The sequence below is a fragment of the Halteromyces radiatus genome (assembly GCF_025201355.1).
Source record: "Halteromyces radiatus strain CBS 162.75 chromosome Unknown BX664scaffold_2, whole genome shotgun sequence".
NCBI lineage: Eukaryota > Fungi > Mucoromycota > Mucoromycetes > Mucorales > Cunninghamellaceae > Halteromyces > Halteromyces radiatus.
Window position 1 is genome coordinate 2,721,461 of NW_026251688.1, and position 19,488 is coordinate 2,740,948.

Sequence of the window (19,488 nt, forward strand, 5' to 3'; positions counted from 1 at the left end):
CCTTGACTTTTATTTCTATTCCCGCCAAACTATTTTCATATAAAAGAAGCGCGGCTCGTTTTTTTCTTTCTTTTCACTTTTTTTTTTTTTATTATATATTTTCAAAACTTATAATGCGTGCTGTACTTGTTAAACAACCAGGTAATCAAATGAAACTTCAATAACCTATTGAAAATAGAACTCAATAGACTCTTTTTTTTTTATGAATATTTTTTAGGTGACGCTAATCAATTATATATTGGCGAATATCCAACTCCTATTCCTACAGATACTCAGGTTCTTATTAAAGTATGAAGAAAGGACTTTATTGAAAAGAAAAAGAAAAAAAAAAGTGTGTCAAGTTTACTAATGATAGTGTCATGTAGGTCAAGAGTTTTTGTTTGAATAGAATGGATATTGTACAAAGACAAGGTTTCTATCCTCCTCCTCCTGGTGCAAGTGAAATTCTTGGTGTCGAAGTCTCTGGTATTATTGAATCAGTGGGAAAAAATGGTAAGTATGATTGATCATCCATCATTTCTTTATAACTAACTCTGAAACTTTTTTTTTTTTTTTTGCCAATTGCTATCCTTCTTTATAGTGACCAAGTTCAAAAAAGGTGATGCTGTCTTTGGTTTGATGGGAGGTGGTGGTTATGCAGAGGTATAAATTTTTTAAAAAAAAAAAAAACTATAGTGAATGGAACTAAATGAAAAAAAAAAAATTGTATTACTAGTATGCCGTCATGGAAGAGAAATTAGTCATACCAAAACCTGATGAAATTACTTTTGAACAAGCTGCTGCTATTCCCGAAACTTGGTTTACTGCTTACCAGGCTCTTTTTTTGGTATCTGAATTGAAAAAAGGTGAAGATGTATTGATCCATGCTGGTGCATCTGGTGTTGGTATTGCTGCTATTCAACTCGCAAAAGAAGCTGGCGCGTAAGTTTTTTTTTTTTTTTTTTTTTTTTTGAATGGTTTGTATATATATATATATATATATGGACTTGACTGAACGACGATTAGTAATCCTCCTTTTTTTTATTTATATAACTTAGTCATCATATCTTTGTTACTGTTGGTAGTGATGAAAAAGTCAAGTTTTGTGAATCTCTTGGGGCTACTCATGCCATCAACTACAAGACTCAAAATTGGGCCAAGATCGTAAGAATGCATAGATATATCATTAGGATTTAAAACTAACCAGCTGTTGTATATAGATCGCTGAAAAAACGTCTGGTAAAGGTGTCAATGTGATTGTGGACTTTATTGGAAAGAATTACGCTGCTGACAATCTAGAAACCTTAGGCCTTGATGGGCGTATGGTGATATTGGCCTTCATGAGTGGTAAGACCAATAAAAGTATATATATTTGAATTTGACTCTTTGATTAACACATTATTCATTTTTTTTTTTTTTTGTGAAATTAGGCGCTCAGATAGAAAATTTCAATATCGCTCCTATTTTAAGAAAACGACTTCGAGTAAGTTTTCAAAAAAAAAAAAAAATCTCATTCTCTCTTCGTTTTGACTAGTTTTCTCATTATTTTTATTTTTATTATAGATTCAAGGCTCTACTTTACGTAGTCGATCAGTGGATTATCAAGCTCACTTGCGGGAAGAAGTTTACAATCATGCCATCAAGGACCACTTTGGATGTTCTCATGGAAAATTCAAGATTTTTATCGATAGCGTTTATGATTGGAAGGATATTATCAAGGCCACCGAACATATGGAAGCCAACAAGTCTATGGGAAAGATTGTGGTGAATGTGTCTTGATTAGATTAGCTTTGTTTACACATATTTTAATAAAACATATTCTTTTTATTTTTTTTTTTTAATATTTCAAAGAGCTTGCCTGATTTTATTATATAGACTTAAAATTGGGTACTGTAGACGCCATCTGAACAAATAATGTTTGAAAGTATAATCATCTATTAGTGGGCTGGCTACTTTTCAATGGGGAATACTACGCATATCAAACAAAGTTAAAATAAATCCAATTGATACAATTTGCTCTCAATATTAACCCCCATTATAACCTTCCATCTTTGATTATCTTTGACGCACAGTTGTAATAATAATAACAATAGTAATAAAAATGAAGAATAGGCATGAATTTGACAAAAAGAGCAGAAAGAACTGCGATTGTTTATTTCATAAAATCAAAAGACTAAAAGAGAACCATTTATTTTTCCTATAGAACAAGTTAAAAAAAAGAGTAAATATAGTGCAGTCTATGTAAATTATATTTAATCACTTACAGGAATTTCGACTTCACCAGCATCAATGGCCTTGCAAATATCTTGAGGGTTTTGACCATCAACAGTGCATCCCACTGATTGAGCAGTACCTAAGATTTCCTACTCATAACAAAAAAAAAAAATCAGTTTGTCCATTCCGGATTGATCTATCATAGATGAAAACGCTATCTTTCTTTCTTTCTTTCTTTTTTTTTTTTTTTTGTTAATTTACCTTGACAGTGCCAGAGAGTTCACGAGCATAAGACTTATAGCGCATGGTACGGGCAATTTCAATGACATCATCCAAAGTGATGTTACCACTATGCTTAATGTTCTTTTCCTTCTTACGGTCTCGTGGGGGTTCCTTCAAGGCCTTGATCACCAAAGATGAGGCAGAGGGCACAACAGATACTTGAGCTTGACGGTTTTGAATGGTCAATTGGACAGTGACACGGAGACCTTTCCATTCCTTGGTACCCTTGGCAATATCTTCACCAACCTTCTTGGGGGAAAGACCAAGAGGACCGATCTTGGGGGCTATACATTAAAAAAAAAAAAGAGTGAAACAGATAATGAGTATTTTTTTTTTTTGTTGGGTAAAATGATCCAATTGTTGTTAGTATCGACATCTATATATCAACGTACCGAGAGCACTGGAAGCACCGACTTCACCACCTATTATTGTAATAATGGTAAAATTGAAATCGTTAGTTCTTCTTATTACTTTCATTGTCCTGCTGAATCCGTTTCACGTTAATTCTATTGTTTCGTATATTACCAGTAGCACGAAGGTAAATAATCTTCACCTCACTGGGATCGAATTTGGGAGGCATACTATATTAAAGAAAGAAAGAAATCCATTAGTATCGTTTGCAATTAAATAGGATTAAAACTAAAAAGGCGATTGTCACTAAAAATGAGAGTTATATAATGAAGAAATGGGTAGATGTATAAAGAAGATAGATAGATGGATGGATGGATGGATGGATGGATAGTTTGAGTTTTTTATAGGTTATGACCATTACCTTGAATATGAGAAGAGAGGACGGATTCTGATTTCACAAATTGAAATCTACTTTTGACCCAAAAATCGCTACGTACCGTCGGTATTTCAATATCCAATGAAAAGTATGATGATAGCTAGATGTCTTTTCCATTTTTGATATGATCCAATACTAGTTATGTTCTCATAAATAAAATATATATATATATATATAATCTTCTTGTTACATGCATTATCATAACATAGTTCATCCTCTAGATACTCTCTTTCTTTTTTTTTTTTTTTGTAATATTTCCTTCGATCAAGATCTCAAACATAAAAGGGGATTCAAAGTTTTCATCATGTCGATAAAAAAAAAAAAAAAAGCAATGATCATAGATCATCCATTTACAGTATTACTAAATCATCATCAATTACGGTATAATGAATGTAGTGATCCTTCATCATTATCCATTTTTACATTCATCGATTATTTTATTTTATTGATCTATCAAATATCATCATGAAAGAATACCCCTTTCCATTTTAGATAATAAATTGATCAAAGCATGTCAACATTTTACTATTTATGTAGATTCCAAAAATAGACATACATAATGATCAATTCCTATTAAATTCTGGATTGTTTATGTCATGTTTGTATTTCACCAACAACATCAGTAATCATCGAGAAAGGGATTTGATATTAGCAATATAATTTTTTTTTTTTTTTTGTATTTGCTGGATGATGATCACATGGTTGCATGAATTTGATACAAACAGGGAATTCAACACTGAAAATGGTGATCAGACGCCGAGGTATCGGGAAAAGGAGTAACCAAGTACTGAACAAAACACATCTACAAAGAAGTATCTTTTATTTACCTTTTCATCGATTAGACATGTTTTTATCATCTTCAAATGTTTAAAATAAAAAATAAAAACATATTCATCCTTTTTTTTTGACATTACTAAGCTGATGGATTCACACCGTTAGTAGTCATTACGCTTTTTGCTGTTGATAGATGATTACAACGAATAGGAATTTTCACTGTTTAATCACTTTTGTCTATTATTATAAACTCAATATGTTTGAACATATTAAATAAAAAAAATATTAAAAGTATCATCAATCATCACGATATATTTGTAATTAAAAATAATGAAGTTTGATATTCATTTTTTTTTTTTGGGCTGTGCTGATTGATTCTTGCTCTCCGAATATTCTCCAACCAATCGATGATGCTTATTGATATGTGAAGATCTCTCTATTTGTATTATTTTTACTTTTCTGATCCATATATCCAATTTCATGAACCATCATCCTCAACAAGAAAAACAGGTTACCGCAAGTAATCATCTTATGATAGGATAATCAACTTGATAACCAGAAAGATCATTACCATAACAGGTGATCTTTTTTTTTTTTTTGTGAACATTACGGAACGTATTTCCAAAATGAACGTTTTTGTACATAGATTGCATCAGACATCAACACATGCTCTTTTCTTTTTTGTGTATCTCCAAAAGTTTTCTTCAAACTTTAATATGGGCAATATATTTTTCCCGTAGATCAGTGGGGGTTAGTTTGATCTTTTTTTTCTTCTTTTCTCGCAGATGATGATTGTGTCTTTTCGTTTTAATAGACTCTGGTAGGAATATGCTCATTTTTTTTTTTAAAAAAAAGGATATAGTTTGAATGAATCAAAACATTTTTGTTTTTTACTGAAATGGATTCAGGTACACAGAACAATTTATTGTTTGATCTAATCGATTGGTGTGATCTGATTGGCTCCAATTTTCGGTTAAATAATTGAACCTAGTAAATCAATCAAAAGTACCTGGTTTTTTTTTTTTAAAAGATCGCCTTTTCTTTTAGACTTTTTTTCCTTCTTCTTTCTTTTCTTTTCTTCTTCGTTTTTTTTTTTGTTGTTGTTCCTTCTGTATTATATATCTCCTTTACACGTATTTATGGATCAACAAAGTACAGAAACGACGGTGAACTATACAAGTAAAAGCGAAACCTCTCATTTCGAAACACGGGTACATGACAATCCGAATGAACATGACGATCACAAATCAGCATCTACCATTGTCTTGGAATCTTCAAAAATGACTTTTCTCTCCAAAGTAAAGATTATATTTCTTTATATTGGGCTCTTTATGAGTATGTTGATAGTTTCACTCAATACTACTGTTGTAGCTCCTGCTATGGGTATTATTGCTACTGATCTTCATGCCTTGGATCAACAAACTTGGATTGCTACTGCTTATTTATTGATCTTCAATGCTGTCCAACCTATTTCTGGGAAAATGTCTGATATTTTTGGAAGGTTAGTTCTACATTACTATTGACAATACTACGAGGAAAGAATTCTCTAACAATAGTCATGAACTAATCTTCTTTTTTCTCTAGAAAACCTGTTATTACCTTTGGAGTTCTGATGTTTTTCATTGGCGCTTTGATCAATTCACTTGCACAACAAATGCGTATATTGATAGCTGGTCGTGTAGTTCAAGGTCTTGGAGGTAAAAAAAAAAAAAAAAAAAAAAGGTTTGGCAACATTCTCATATTTCATTTTTTTACTAATCACCTTTTTTATTTATTATCCAACCTAAATCAATCATAGCTGGCTTTATTATGTCTATGGCATTTATCATCATCACTGATCTTGCTCCTCCTCATCTTCGCCCACGCTTTCAGTCACTATTAACAGCTGTTTATGGTATCTCTTCTGGAGTAGGAGTCTTGATAGGTAAATAAATACAAATCAAATCAAATGGGTCTGATTATTAATAAAAAAAAGTTCTTATTTTTTTTTTCTCTAATCTTTTATTATTTTATTAGGTGGTGCATTTGTAGATCATCTATCATGGCATTGGGATTTTTGGTTGAATGTCATTCTTTCTGGGGTAGCTTTCGTGCTCATTGTTTTGTTATTGAATGAACCAGTCAAACTTGAAAAATCATCCTTTACCGAAAAACTAAAACGTATCGATTGGTATGGTGCCATATGTTCGCTTGGATTTGTATGTTGTCTTTTGATGGCACTCAATTGGGGTCCATCCTATGGGTATATTATATTACTTTAATTTTTTTTTTTTTGTTATCTGATTCTCATATCCTTTTTTTTCCCTTTAGTTGGAGTGATCAACATACAATTGCTGCTTTTGTTGCTGCTGCAGTTGCTTTGATTGCATTGGTGGTTGTTGAAGGATGGATAGCCAAAGAACCGGTAAGTAAAAAAAAAAAAAAAAAAAAAAAAAAAAAAAAAAAAAAAAAAAAAAGAATTGCTTTTATCACATCTGTATATTTATCAAACTTTTATTCATTCTACATTTACATAGCTAATGCCTGCTCGCATCCTCAAGAATCCATCTGTTGCTATCTTATATTTGTATATGATATGTCTTGGTTTATGCTTTATTGCTACCTTGTATTTTGCCCCTGTCTATTATCAATCAGTCTTTGGTGCTGAAAGTATGTCTATCCTATCTACTCAACTTCTACTATATTAATCACTAATCTTTGTCTTCTTTTCTATTTTTTTTTCTTCATTTTATATTAAGGCATGTCATCTGGTATTCGCCTGCTTCCTTATATGGGTTGTTTGATAGTTGCTTCTGTGGGTAGTAGTTTTGTCTTGACTTACTTTCCATACATCAAAGCTTATGTTGTGTTTGGTGCTGCCATTAACGTCCTTGGTTTTGGTCTCTTTTATACTGTGAATGAACACAGCAATTGGGGTCAACAGGCTGGGTATATGACTTTTTGTGGTAAGTATCAATATCCTTGTCTTTCTTTCTTTTCCTTACCATCACTCATATTCCTCTTTTTTTTTTTTCATTCTTCTTTTTTTTTTTTTTTTAACAGGCTTTTGTTTTGGTATTTCTCAATCAAACGTTATATTGGCAGTGCAATTATCATCGGAAAAAAGGGACATGGCAGTTGCTACATCATTGGTAAGAAAAGAGATGGAAATATAAAGATAAAACAGCTCATATTTTATTTCCTCTTTATAGAACAACTTTTTCCTTATTCTGTCATCTTCTGTTAGTGTTGCTATATACCAAGCATTATTCCAACTATTCTTAACAGCTCAGTTATCGACGGTAGATCCATCTGTCCTGGTAAATTTACATGATATGAACTATATAGCTCTTCCAAGAATATATCTATAAAAAAAAAGAAACTCTATCTAACTTTTTTTTTTTTTTTTATTTTGTAGGCGGTTGCTGGGAAGTACAATGCATTGAAGAATTACCTATATATCAGAAACATGCCTACCGATATCCAGCAGCCTATCATCCATGCTTACAACGAAGCCTTACACAATGTTTTCATTATTCCTCTGGTAGCTAGTGGACTGGCTTTTATTTGCATTCTCTTCATGAAGAATATCAGGTTCCAACCTAGACCCGTTGCCCCTCCTGCGACTTTATCTATGCATCATCAAGATGAAAAGAGTGGATTGGATGAAGAAAAACAACCTGCTTAGTATTCCCCTCTTTCTCCCCCCGCCTTTTTTTTTATTCGTTCAGAATAGCAATTTTACTACGTAGGATTTGGTTCACTTTTTTTTTTTTTTTTTTTTTTTTTTTGGTCACTACCTTTTTCCTATAGTAGTAGTTTATCAACTTGTTTTCTATACCATATATCCTTTTGAATCTTTTATACATTGTACCAAACAGCTTTATAGATTAATCGTCATCATTTTTTTTTTTCGCTCAATTAATAAAGATCTTATAGCCAAAATTTGTGCGGACGGTTGGTTTTATTGTGTAGTGAGGACAGTTTAACTGATCTATGTGAAGGATCGATTCCAATGATTAGCACGAATAGTTGCTTTTGGCAGCTGGTGTGTATAATGATTGATGACCACTAGTGTTAAAAAGAATGAGAGTAAGCATCCAAACTTGGATCTAAAAAAGTCAGTAATGATATCCACAATCTAAGCATCATCTTCCAATCATCATCATTCACCCACACATCATTTTATAATTTTTCATCATTTTCATCCATTATTACAATTATTCAACATGATCATCATACCATCATCCAGCAGTCTATCATGCATCATTCATTTTCCTTCGTCCATCGTCGCACGAATTTCCTAATTTAAGTTTTTGCAACCTCATTTTTAATAGTAGAATTAGCAAGGAATAAAATCATCCTATTTTTACGATGCTAATTCAATGACAAATGGTTCTTACGTTGTATAGCAGTGATATTAGTTTACGATGATGATACCTATAGCATAGTAGTTACCTATAAAATAATTAAAAAAATCAGAATGATAGTCATAAGAGTATCGTATTAGCATATTGCTTCATATTCTATCCAGTTTACGTTTTCATGTTGGATCCAGAAAGCGTAAAATAGCGCATTCCCACCCTTTCTGTATACCAATATCATCGAATATGTAACCATGTGCTCAAGTTTTTTTTTTTTTTTTTTTTGTTCCTTGACATTAAAACGGCATAAAAAAGGACATTCGTATCACCTAAGATCAATGTAAAAAATAAAAATAAATAAATATCATATTTTTAAAGAGAAGAAATTCAAATGATTGGTATTTCAAGTTTGTTGACGAAAAAAAAATGTTATTCTTCGTGTTGACAGGTGTAAGAAAACCAACACCATTTGATCTTGAGAAGTTTTTTATTGGTGGACATACTACCACAATAGTGTAACGGAGCACCCACACGTGCTGTTCATAACTACCAATAAAAATTCATCCGGTGTGCGGGAAGTTAATTTCAAAAAAACCTTTTTTATTCATTTTGATTTTTTGATTCTTTCTTTTTCTATTTTTTTTTTCCACCTTTTGTAGTTAGGGAGGTGTATTTACTGTTTGTTGTTTATGTGATGCAGTAAGAATGAAGTTCGCAAAGCAATTGGAAACAGAATCTGAGAGCATCCCTTCGGAATGGCGTCCTTACCTTATTCAATACAAGAAACTGAAAAAGTTAATCGCTAAAGTAGCCGACGAAATTGAAAAACATGGTATGTCAGTTTCTATGTTACATGATTGTCTGGATAACTCTGCCGAACGAGCTTCTTCTATGACAACAACTAGATCACCCAATATCAATGCTCCTCAAGTCCAATATTATTTTACTGGTAAGATCTCTAATTGATGTTTTATTTTTATTTTTATTTATTTTTTTTATGCAAGGACTAACATTCTACTGTCAAATGTATTAGGTGAAGCCCCTAATATTCGACCTTGTATTCGATTTACTTATGATAGCAGCAATACCAAAGTAATGGAACTTTTATCGAATCTAATCAACGATCAAGACAAAACCTCGGAAAGGATCATTGATAAAACGACTTGTTCAACCAAAGACAAAACAAACCGTGGACCCTTGGAATATCAACGGAGTCAAGATAATACTGATTTCTTTACCTTATCGCGTATAGATACAGACGGTGATTCTGATGAATATACTACCCATAGTGTTACCGATGATGACAATAGTATCAGCCATAGCAAAAATGATAACAGTATACCTAGCAGCATTGATCAATCGGCACCCTTAATATCATCTACATCTTCCTCTATGGTACCCTCCCATATGTTGACACCAGATAATAGCAATATCAATAACACTTTGTTGGACGGAAATCGACGAAGAAGCTCAGCGGCCAGGGTGCTTCGTGATTTGACAGAATTGACTTTGAAGAAAGAAGGGCAAACCAAATCTCCTGGACAAATGCGAAGTCTTGTAGTGGAATTGGAACAAGATGATGAATTTTTTTACATGTTGATGACAGAATTACAAAGTGCAGTACATTTACAACATAAAGCATCCAATCGTTTTGAAGCTGATATCAATGAACTTGAAAAGCGTATGGTGAAAATAGTAAGTTAGAAAAAAAAAAAAGTAGGATCAATGCATATTGACAGATCTCAATGTTTATGTAGGCATCTCCCAATCAAAAGTCAGATATGTATGCATGGCGAAAAATATTCAGTATTTATATGGATGCTCAAATCTTTCAAGGCAAAATGGAATCAGATCGATCTATGCATTCAGTACAAAAGGCAAAACAACAAATGTCTTGGTTTACAACTCAACTACAAAGAGAAAATCTGGTAAGGAAAATCAAAAAAAAAAAAAAAAAATGTTGTGATACTTAATGTTTGTTACTTGTAGATATCGAAACTCAAAAATGGCGCATCCAAGTCTGCCTTACAACAATTTATGGCTTTGAACACGGAATTAATTACAATGAAACACTATCAAGCTTTGAATCAAACTGCTATGACCAAGATTTTGAAGAAACATGATAAACGGAGTGGATTAACGTACGTTTTTTTTTTTTTTTTTTTTTTTTTTTTTTTTTTTTTTTTTTAAAAAAAAAAAAAAGTTTATGGAAATAACTAATATAGATTACATTTTTTTATACTTTAGTGCAAGTACTAGCTTCCCAGATTTTGTTGGATCCAGTCAATTTTTCACACCTACCCTCGCCAAGTTATTATGTGCCGCCATAGTGGAAAAAATAACTACGATCATTCCTCAACCTGATGATTATTGTAAGTACTATATACGAGGAAAAAAAAAAAAAAGAAACATAAAAGGCTAACACAAGTTATTTATAGCATGTCCTGTATGCATGAGTATTGCGTGGAGACCAATCCGTCTTGTCTGTGGCCATGTGTTTTGTGTACGATGTTTGATCAAGGCGCAAAAGAAGCATATGGATAGTTGCCCAATGTGCCGTCATCCAACTGCTGTCCAAACTGCTAGTGCTTTGAATCTGGATGAACCTCTACAAAACTTTTTATTGATGTATTTCCCCAAAGAAATCAAACAAAAGAAAAGGGAAAACGAACGGGAACAAGCAATTGAAGATGTTGAAGCATTTACTGGAAGAACATTCTCACCTGATCAAATTGCAAGGATGAATCGTGACAATCACCAAAATTGTACTATTATGTAGATAGCATAGATTTTTTTTTTTAATTAGTTTTATTTATTTATTACTCTTTTCCATATACATTTATTTATTATATATATATATTTGTTTATTTTATATATCATTGAATTAAAGATTATCCTTTATTATTATTTTTACTGGTTTCTCTTATGCTTGATCATATCATAATGATGCTGTTCTTCTTGATCACTTGTTGAAATACCGACATGCGACAAGTGGCATCTACCAATAATATCTTGACATCAATTTATTAGGGCATTTTTGTTTACCGCCTTTTTTCTTTTTTCCCTTTCTCTTTTGTTCCTTTTCTTTGATTATTCCAAACGCGCGTTCTTTTATACTTTCTTGATATTATAATGTCTCGATTATCAAAGCGCTTATGGATTAATATTGTACTGGCATTATGCTGGGTAGGTATTGTCATGTCATCCACTACAACACAGGTCGCCAAAACAACTATTCCTATTCCCAACCATTTCCAAAACGTCAAAGTTCTTCGTGTCTTAGATGCTCGTAACCATATTGTTCAGGAAGAGATTGGAATACGGGCTAAGAACATCGCTGAAACACCAGTATCTGAATACTATTACACCATTCCTGCTTCTATCGAACAACATGTCGCCTCCATCACCGCCTTCTTACGTAAACAACAAAAGATTTCTCTTACTATCGAAAAAGCCGGTTTTGACTCTGAAAAGTAAAATATAATCTCTTCTTCTTCGTCCTTTTTTTTTTTTTTTTTTCTTTACTCATCTTTTTATATATATATATATATATTGTTTGACAGGGAAATTCAGCTATACAAAGTAATCTTGGACCAACCTCTTCAACCTCAAGAAGATATTCGACTTGGTATTCATATCTCGTACACTCACGTACTCAAGCCATTGCCTGCTAAAATACCTCAAGTGGCACGTCAACTTCTTCTTTATCGTGGCAATGTTTATTTATATTCTCCTTATGCCTCCAAGGAAATGAAGACTACACTTCAGTAAGTATTGTAACAATCAATTCCTCAGGTTTGAGGATTCTTCATAGTTTTCTAATTTCACTTTTTTTTTATAGAGTGCCTACTGCACTTATTGTTTCCTTTACTGGTGGCGATGGTCTCGTTCAACAAAAAGGCAACAAACTTGTTTATGGACCTCTCAACGACTTGGAACCTTATGCTTATCATGAACTTCAATGCCATTTTGAAAGTCTTGGTCCTTTAATTACTGTCACCAATTTGGAACGTGATTTACAAGTATCTCATTGGGGCAACAATCTTGCCGTGGAAGAACATTATACAGTTCGCAACGATGGTGCAGGGTAAGTGAAAACAAAACTTTTAATTTACAACAGCAAATGAATCGATTCTCAATATACTTACTTTTTTTTTATTGTACTTTTTTTTTTTTTTTTTTTTTTGGTATGTGATGTATAGATTGGATGACAATTTCAACCGTGCTCAATATATGCGTTCAGCGCCAGTCCATGGTTCGACCAATATGTTGAAAGAAATCTCATTGGAACTTCCTGTAGGTGCTTCAGATGCTTACTTTAGAGACGAAATTGGAAACGTATCTACTTCTCACTTCCGTAACGAACGTACACGCTCTTTACTTGAAATCAAACCTCGTTATCCTGTTTTTGGTGGATGGACTTACAACTGGTATCATGGATATAATGTCAAACTTCGATCTTTTCTTCGATATCAAAAGTCAACTGGAGATTATATTTTGAATGTCAACTTTGTGGATAATGCAAAAAATATGGCAATTGACAAGGCACGTGTACGAATCGTTTTACCTGAAGGTGCAACGTAAGTGACATTGTAGAAGAAGGGGGATGGATTAGAAGAATAGATTGTTTATTATTTGGATTCATCATTTCTTACTCTCTTTTTATAGTGATGTGAAGATATATCCCAATATGGATCTAGATTATGTTCAAGAAGGTAAACACTTCACCAATTTTGACTCTACTGGCCGCTATGAAATCATTTTGGAAAAGAAGAACGTAGTTTATGAACATCAAAAGCCTATTCAGGTAAGGAAGAGTTCGTCTGATGATGATGGGGAACTAATGACTACCTTCTTCAATATAGATCACCTACAAATATCCCACTTACAGATTATTACAGAAACCATTGGTTGTCTCTGCATCTTTGCTATCTCTCTTTGTTCTAAGCATTATTGTTTCAAAACTTCCTTTCAGCATCAATGACACAAAGCAGGTAACTAGTGATTTGAATAGTGAAATATATGTAGTAGATTGATAGACTCACTGGACTTCTTTTTATTATTATCCCATCATAGAAATCGAACCTCAAAAAAGAATAGATCATTTTTAGTTATGATTATTGAGTCATTATTTTTTTGTATACATCAATAAAAAGAAAATTCCAATTATTCTTCATTGTATTTTTTTTTTTTCAAGTAAATATTCTCTTTGATTGAATTTGTTTATCATGCATCATGGATATTTCCCTCTTACATAACGTCATCTTATCTATCCAAGAGAGGTCAAGCTTTCTTTTTCCAATAATTAACTTGATTTCGTTCCACAAGTACATAGTGAGGACCTTTACAGTATTCTCCAAAAAAAAAGAAATCAATTCGTATAGTTCGATCATTGAAGTTCATCAGCATGACAGAAGGCATATAATTGACCAAAGAAGAAATATCATTTTCATCCCCGCCCATTGAGCAGTATAGGCAAGAAAAAAAAAAAATTGGCTGGTGACTGCTCTGAGTCTTTTGCGAAAAAACTTGTTTTTCGACAAAACAGGTTCACCTTTTTCCTTTTTTTTTTTTTTTTTTTTTTCTTTTCTCTCTCTCTCTTGATAGCTTTTCGTCAAGTCTACATAGTATAGGTAAATGATAACCATTTCATAACACTCATTTTTATTTATATAGAGATATGTGTGATTTCTTTTCAATATTGTCATCTTTTTATATCAACTAACCTTTTTTTTTTTTTTTACTGCGTCTTGTGTTGTAGTATGGTTGAAACGGAAACCCCAACTGTCAACATTGACGTGACTAAGTTGACACCTTTGTCACCTGAAGTTATTTCTAAACAAGCTACCATCAATATCGGTAAGGGATCGGGGATGTCGGTAATCGAAGACGATCGGAACCATCGAGTTATTTTCTTTGATTTGCTCATTCTATTTGATTTATTCTTCTCTATTCTTACTTTTTTTTTCTATATATATAGGTACGATCGGTCATGTAGCTCACGGTAAATCAACTGTTGTCAAAGCTATCTCTGGTGTGCAGGTATGATAGAGACAAAGATGGAATGAAAGAAAATGTATGTATAGATTACTCATTTTCTCTCTTTTTTGTTTAAAAAAAAATAAATTACATTTTTAACAGACTGTGCGATTCAAAAACGAAATGGAACGAAACATTACCATCAAGTTAGGTTATGCAAATGCCAAGATTTACAAATGTAGTAATGAAGAATGTCCTCGTCCTGGTTGTTATCGTTCTTACGGTTCTGCGAAGGAAGACAACCCACCTTGTGAACGACCTGGCTGCGGTGGAAAATACGAATTGGTGCGTCATGTCTCATTTGTCGATTGTCCCGGGCACGATATTCTTATGACAACTATGTTGTCAGGTGCTGCAGTGATGGATGCTGCTCTTTTACTTATTGCTGGTAACGAATCTTGTCCTCAACCTCAAACTTCTGAACATTTGGCTGCTATTGAAATCATGAAACTCAAGCATGTTATCATTCTTCAAAACAAGGTGGATTTGGTCAAGGATAAGGCTGCTCAAGAACAACATGAAGATATTCTTGCCTTTGTGAAGGGTAAATTCCAAAAAAAAAAAAAAATTAGGATGAACTCATCATTCTTTGTTTATGTAATTTATTAGGTACTGTGGCTGATGGTGCACCAGTCATTCCTATCTCTGCTCAATTGAAATACAACATTGACGCCATTAACGAATACATTACTAAAAAGATTCCCGTTCCTGTACGTGACTTCACCGCCGATCCTCGCTTGATTGTGATCCGTTCATTCGATATTAACAAACCCGGTGCTGACGTTAAGCAATTACAAGGTGGTGTTGCTGGTGGATCTATTTTGAAGGGTGTATTGAAGATTGGTGATGAAATCGAAGTACGTCCTGGTGTGATTATCAAGGATCAAGAAGGAAAGATTCGTGCTCGTCCTATTCTATCCAAGATTTTGACATTGGCTGCTGAAACAAATAAACTACAATTTGCTGTTCCTGGTGGTCTGATTGGTGTTGGTACACAAATGGATCCTACTCTTTGTCGTGGTGATCGTTTGGTCGGTCAAGTGCTTGGTTACCCTGGAACTCTTCCCTCTATTTACACTGAATTGGAAATTTCCTACTTTTTGTTACGTCGGTTGTTAGGTGTCAAGACAGATGATAAAAAGCAAGCCAAGGTATCCAAACTTACTAAGAATGAATTGCTTTTGGTCAATATTGGTTCAGTGTCTACGGGTGGTCGTGTCGTTGGTGTCAAGGCGGATTTAGCCAAGATTGTGTTGACTGGCCCTACTTGTACTGAAGTTGGTGATAAGGTTGCTTTGTCTAGAAAGATTGAACGACATTGGCGGTATGTGATATAATAAAAAAAAAAGGATGAATGATTTGGACTCACTTTTTTCTTTCTTTCTTTGTTTGTTAGTCTTATCGGTTGGGGCAAGATCAAGCGTGGTACTGTTTTGGAAGCTGAAGCAAATTAGGATAGGAAGAATACATTACACATCATTTTTTTTTATTATGTTTTTTTTCTCGTTCATGTATACAATAAAGAAATAAAAAAAAAAAATTACATTCGAAATGCATCATATGAACAATTTTGTAGTAGTTAGACATCGGAAAAATTTACTATGACGTCTAGGGGACTCCTATACAATTTCTAGCCTAGATATGCATTCTAGGACCTCTAGGACCCCCCCCCCCCCTAAATAGATAGGATAGAAATTATAAAAATATTTTGACTTCAATAAATCTATGACAAAAATATACTAAATCTAGGTAGGACATATTAAGGCTGAAATATAGGTTTGGTCGACCTCCAGAACAAGGAATTTCATTTGATCAGTACAAATATACTATTGAAATCATAATTTTATTTCATCACTACAAATATTCTATACTACATAACTATACTACATAACTATAATAATAAGTAACTACACTATAATCGATAATATCCATGAACACACGACCAGAATCACAACTAATGCCATCACCAGGACAACGATCATGACTTGCACCTTTGGGTAGGACTTTTATTTGATACAGACACTTCAATTGGATAACAGAGCCATTCCAACGTAGAAGGCATTCGATCTTGGTTTTGTTGAATGGTTTGCAACCTACAGATGAAATTAACAAAGTGCATAGTAATCTATCAATGCTCTCTTTTCTTTTTCTTTCTTTTTTTTTCTTTTTCTATATAAATGTTACCTTGGCTATATCATTGAATGTTTGTATCACCTTTATTGTATAGAAGATAATCTAGCAAGCTACAGATAAAATCAACAAAATGAGTAGTAATCCATCAATGTTTATTTCTTTTTCTTTTTCTATATAGATGTTACCTTGGCTATATCATTGAATGTTTGCATTGCCTTTATTGTATAGAGGAGAATCTAGCAAGCTACAAATAAAATCAATAAAATGAGTAGTAATCTATCAATGTTTATTTCCTTTTCTTTTTCTATATACTGTAAATGTTACCTTGGCTATATCATTGAATGTTTGCATCACCATTATTGTATAGACGATAATCTAGCAAGCTACAGATAAAATCACCAAAATGAGCAGTAATCCATCAATGTTTATTTCTTTTTCTTTTCCTTTTTTCTATGTACAAGTTACCTTGGCTGCACCATCGAACGTTTTGTACCACCAGTAAACCCAATGTCATCATAACAGTTGGCTCGGAGAGAAATAAAGGCTTGCCAAATGCAGATATCAGACAATTTCAGATCATCAAGAAAGATAGTTGTATCGTCTTACGTATAGCGCTCCACTATCAGTCATTGATATGATCCTCAATATTCTTTCCAAACCAAATACCGCAAACGTCAGGACTTAACAAGGACTCCAGCATGAAACAACACGATCAACAGACAATAACTGAATTTCCTACGTGTTGCATTTTGCCCTCCACCTACTTGAGCACAAAATTCAGTCACTAGATTCATAAACAATTCTAGAGACTGATCATCCTCGACCAAGTCCATTGCCCGTAAACAAACAAAGATCAATACACCATGATCTTCGTCTGACCAAAAGCTAAGTATAAACTAATGATGACCATCCGACATTTGACTGTATAGACCACTATTCTGATACCTAACAGATAACAAAGAATCAACAAAATGAGTAGTAATCCATCGATGTTATTCATTTTTTTTTCTTCTTTTACATATACACATTACCTTGGATCATGCGCTAGTGTCAATGTATCAATCACAATACAATAAAAAGAAGGATCTAAAAAAAAAAAAAGAAAGAAACAAGTGATTGTATGTAATATCGATTGATCCTTTTTCTTCTTTTTGTACAACTTACTAGTTCGGCTCTACAGACGGCAATCTTAATATCTACAGATACAAAAAACAACAGAGAGAAAGAGTCCAACCAAATAGCAAATATATATTGAAGAGAACATCACCACAATGAGCGACAGATGGGAGGGAGAGAGAGAGTCCAAACAAGTAGAAAAGAAATTTTGAAATATCATAAGGAAGACTAACCAAGCAGTAAAAAGGACCTTCAAAAGTACTTGTGCATAATTGAATTGCATTGGCTGTGCAATGGAATCCGAAGAAAGAGAGAGTTCAACCAAGAAGAGGTCTTGAAATTGTAGACACTAGAATGAATTAACTATAAAACAAGTAACTAATTGTATTTTATACTATTTTTTATTTTATTATTATTATTTTATTTATTTCTTTAAATTGACAATAATAAAATAAGAATCCATTACTTGTCATTGTATTTTATATGTTACCTATCATGAGCCAATATGGAGACACGAACAAAGTGCGCAGGAGTAAAAAAAAAAAAAAAAAAAAAAAAAAAAAAAGTGTGGAGAAAAGGAAAGAGAAGGTAGAAAAAGAAAATTGTTAGGAAACGAAATAAATAAAAATGCAACGAAAAGTCCGACTAAGTAAAGGCAATGTGCCAAAGGAATATATAATAGAGAGAAAGAATATGTTGTAATGTATTAATGAGAATAAAGTATTTACAAAGAAGTAAGGTTAGTTTTTAATATTAAAGAAAAAGTGATAAAAAATATATGAAAAAGAGAACGACTTCATAATATATTTCCTTTTTTTCATCTAACTTGATTCTCTTAAGCTTGGATTCAGCAATCATTTAATTTATTTAAGGTACAATTGTTTGAAAGGAAATGATAGATAACATTAAAAAAAAAAAAGTGATGATTGTAAATAGTGGCAATGAATATAATTTTATTAAACAAAAAGAATATCAATATGTATAATTGTATACTAAGTATGATAGTAAAAAGAATCACTAACGCTTTAAGCCAGAATAAGATAAAAAGACCAAGAAGATATCTCTAATTGATTATAAGTCGAATCCAATTGAATCCTATAATACATCCTGTTCATCCATTTCGCTGATCCAGACGGATAGCCACTTCTCGTAGTATCCTATTGACATGAAACGGTAATGATCAATCTTCGTGTATCTAGATTTCTTTCTTTCTGTCAGACGTATATTCAGTAATAGTCATTATCCAGGATACCAAGTAAGAAGGATGAGAAGAAGAAAGAACGATAATCCTATATGGACAGATGTTGTAGTAAAAACATCAAGGTCGAAAGAACGCGTATAAAAGAAAAAAAGAAGAAAAGTAAAGTTAGAAATAAGAAGAGGAAAAGAACTTGTTTTTGAAACTTACAATTAATAAGAGTGAGTGTCTGTAAAAGCACATAGAGAAAAGGATATAGCAAAGAGGTTGGAATGATTCGTGTATAAAAAGAAGAAAAGGTTATAAAACAGCAGTATCATTATCTTTTTTTTTTTTTGTTTGTCTTACTTTAACCGTCATATTTGCATCTAGAATATAGATTCAAATAAAAAAAAAATCAATATCATATAACGTTGGTGGCATAATGAAATGGATTTACCTTATTAAACATGAGTAATACAGCATATAACAGGTTAAAAGTACTTGTGTTCACTTGTTTTAACTAAAAGGTATAAACACATACAGCAAAAAAAGAATGATTCAGTCAGTTCATGAATACAATGAATATATGTATAAACAATCGTTTATTATTATTGTTTCCATACCTTACTTTGATTTGTCTT

General features: G+C 32.6%; 7 protein-coding genes across 7 annotated transcripts; 5 read left to right on the plus strand and 2 right to left on the minus strand.

Annotated features, from left to right (window-relative positions):
* Nucleotides 1–81: 81 nt before the first annotated feature.
* On the plus strand, nt 82–1,820 carry BX664DRAFT_325717 (uncharacterized protein). The gene is made up of 8 exons (XM_051544087.1): nt 82–141; nt 218–492; nt 581–642; nt 716–921; nt 1,038–1,143; nt 1,200–1,326; nt 1,410–1,462; nt 1,543–1,820. Exons 2-8 carry the CDS (start codon nt 390–392, stop codon nt 1,756–1,758), a joined length of 873 nt encoding a protein of 290 aa, XP_051403410.1. The 5' UTR covers nt 82–141; nt 218–389; the 3' UTR covers nt 1,759–1,820.
* A 306-nt stretch (nt 1,821–2,126) lies between these two features.
* On the minus strand, nt 2,127–3,055 carry BX664DRAFT_325721 (60S ribosomal protein L12; the record flags this gene model as incomplete). Its single annotated transcript, XM_051544088.1, has 5 exons — nt 2,127–2,176; nt 2,244–2,342; nt 2,455–2,759; nt 2,868–2,897; nt 3,001–3,055. The coding sequence occupies 5 exons, from the start codon at nt 3,053–3,055 to the stop codon at nt 2,168–2,170; spliced, it is 498 nt and encodes a 165-aa protein (XP_051403411.1). The 3' UTR covers nt 2,127–2,167.
* A 2,070-nt stretch (nt 3,056–5,125) lies between these two features.
* Nucleotides 5,126–7,801, plus strand: BX664DRAFT_325725 (major facilitator superfamily domain-containing protein). The gene is made up of 10 exons (XM_051544089.1): nt 5,126–5,537; nt 5,621–5,733; nt 5,835–5,960; nt 6,053–6,278; nt 6,347–6,440; nt 6,553–6,685; nt 6,775–6,981; nt 7,079–7,167; nt 7,228–7,335; nt 7,434–7,801. Exons 1-10 carry the CDS (start codon nt 5,176–5,178, stop codon nt 7,701–7,703), a joined length of 1,728 nt encoding a protein of 575 aa, XP_051403412.1. The 5' UTR covers nt 5,126–5,175; the 3' UTR covers nt 7,704–7,801.
* Nucleotides 7,802–8,959: 1,158 nt separating this feature from the next.
* Nucleotides 8,960–11,213, plus strand: BX664DRAFT_325733 (SPX domain-containing protein). Its single transcript, XM_051544090.1, has 6 exons — nt 8,960–9,328; nt 9,413–10,074; nt 10,137–10,307; nt 10,369–10,520; nt 10,627–10,751; nt 10,818–11,213. Exons 1-6 carry the CDS (start codon nt 9,085–9,087, stop codon nt 11,156–11,158), a joined length of 1,695 nt encoding a protein of 564 aa, XP_051403413.1. The 5' UTR covers nt 8,960–9,084; the 3' UTR covers nt 11,159–11,213.
* Nucleotides 11,214–13,560, plus strand: BX664DRAFT_325737 (Ribophorin I). Its single transcript, XM_051544091.1, has 7 exons — nt 11,214–11,852; nt 11,943–12,146; nt 12,221–12,466; nt 12,582–12,959; nt 13,048–13,186; nt 13,245–13,373; nt 13,456–13,560. The coding sequence occupies exons 1-7, from the start codon at nt 11,512–11,514 to the stop codon at nt 13,477–13,479; spliced, it is 1,461 nt and encodes a 486-aa protein (XP_051403414.1). The 5' UTR covers nt 11,214–11,511; the 3' UTR covers nt 13,480–13,560.
* Nucleotides 13,561–13,956: 396 nt separating this feature from the next.
* On the plus strand, nt 13,957–15,872 carry BX664DRAFT_383495 (eukaryotic translation initiation factor 2 subunit 3; the record flags this gene model as incomplete). The annotated part of the gene is made up of 6 exons (XM_051549118.1): nt 13,957–14,012; nt 14,141–14,238; nt 14,360–14,421; nt 14,521–14,962; nt 15,028–15,742; nt 15,815–15,872. The coding sequence occupies exons 2-6, from the start codon at nt 14,142–14,144 to the stop codon at nt 15,870–15,872; spliced, it is 1,374 nt and encodes a 457-aa protein (XP_051403415.1). The 5' UTR covers nt 13,957–14,012; nt 14,141.
* A 1,712-nt stretch (nt 15,873–17,584) lies between these two features.
* BX664DRAFT_325754 (uncharacterized protein) lies at nt 17,585–17,953 on the minus strand (the record flags this gene model as incomplete). Its single annotated transcript, XM_051544092.1, has 1 exon — nt 17,585–17,953. A coding segment is annotated over one exon (203 nt), but the record flags the coding sequence as incomplete, so codon positions are not given.
* Nucleotides 17,954–19,488: the final 1,535 nt, after the last annotated feature.

Excerpts from the sequence above, each read along its gene's own strand:
- BX664DRAFT_325733 (XM_051544090.1), top strand. The coding sequence starts at position 9,085 with ATGAAGTTCGCAAAGCAATTGGAAACAGAATCTGAGAGCATCCCTTCG. Across the intron at positions 9,329-9,412 it reads AGTCCAATATTATTTTACTG|GTGAAGCCCCTAATATTCGA; the intron begins GTAAGATCTCTA and ends CAAATGTATTAG. Across the intron at positions 10,521-10,626 it reads GATAAACGGAGTGGATTAAC|TGCAAGTACTAGCTTCCCAG; the intron begins GTACGTTTTTTT and ends TTTATACTTTAG.
- BX664DRAFT_325717 (XM_051544087.1), top strand. The coding sequence starts at position 390 with ATGGATATTGTACAAAGACAAGGTTTCTATCCTCCTCCTCCTGGTGCA. Across the intron at positions 643-715 it reads GAGGTGGTGGTTATGCAGAG|TATGCCGTCATGGAAGAGAA; the intron begins GTATAAATTTTT and ends TTGTATTACTAG. Across the intron at positions 1,463-1,542 it reads TTTTAAGAAAACGACTTCGA|ATTCAAGGCTCTACTTTACG; the intron begins GTAAGTTTTCAA and ends TTTTTATTATAG.
- BX664DRAFT_325737 (XM_051544091.1), top strand. The coding sequence starts at position 11,512 with ATGTCTCGATTATCAAAGCGCTTATGGATTAATATTGTACTGGCATTA. Across the intron at positions 11,853-11,942 it reads GCCGGTTTTGACTCTGAAAA|GGAAATTCAGCTATACAAAG; the intron begins GTAAAATATAAT and ends ATTGTTTGACAG. Across the intron at positions 13,187-13,244 it reads AACATCAAAAGCCTATTCAG|ATCACCTACAAATATCCCAC; the intron begins GTAAGGAAGAGT and ends TCTTCAATATAG.
- BX664DRAFT_325725 (XM_051544089.1), top strand. The coding sequence starts at position 5,176 with ATGGATCAACAAAGTACAGAAACGACGGTGAACTATACAAGTAAAAGC. Across the intron at positions 5,734-5,834 it reads TGTAGTTCAAGGTCTTGGAG|CTGGCTTTATTATGTCTATG; the intron begins GTAAAAAAAAAA and ends AATCAATCATAG. Across the intron at positions 5,961-6,052 it reads TGGAGTAGGAGTCTTGATAG|GTGGTGCATTTGTAGATCAT; the intron begins GTAAATAAATAC and ends TTATTTTATTAG.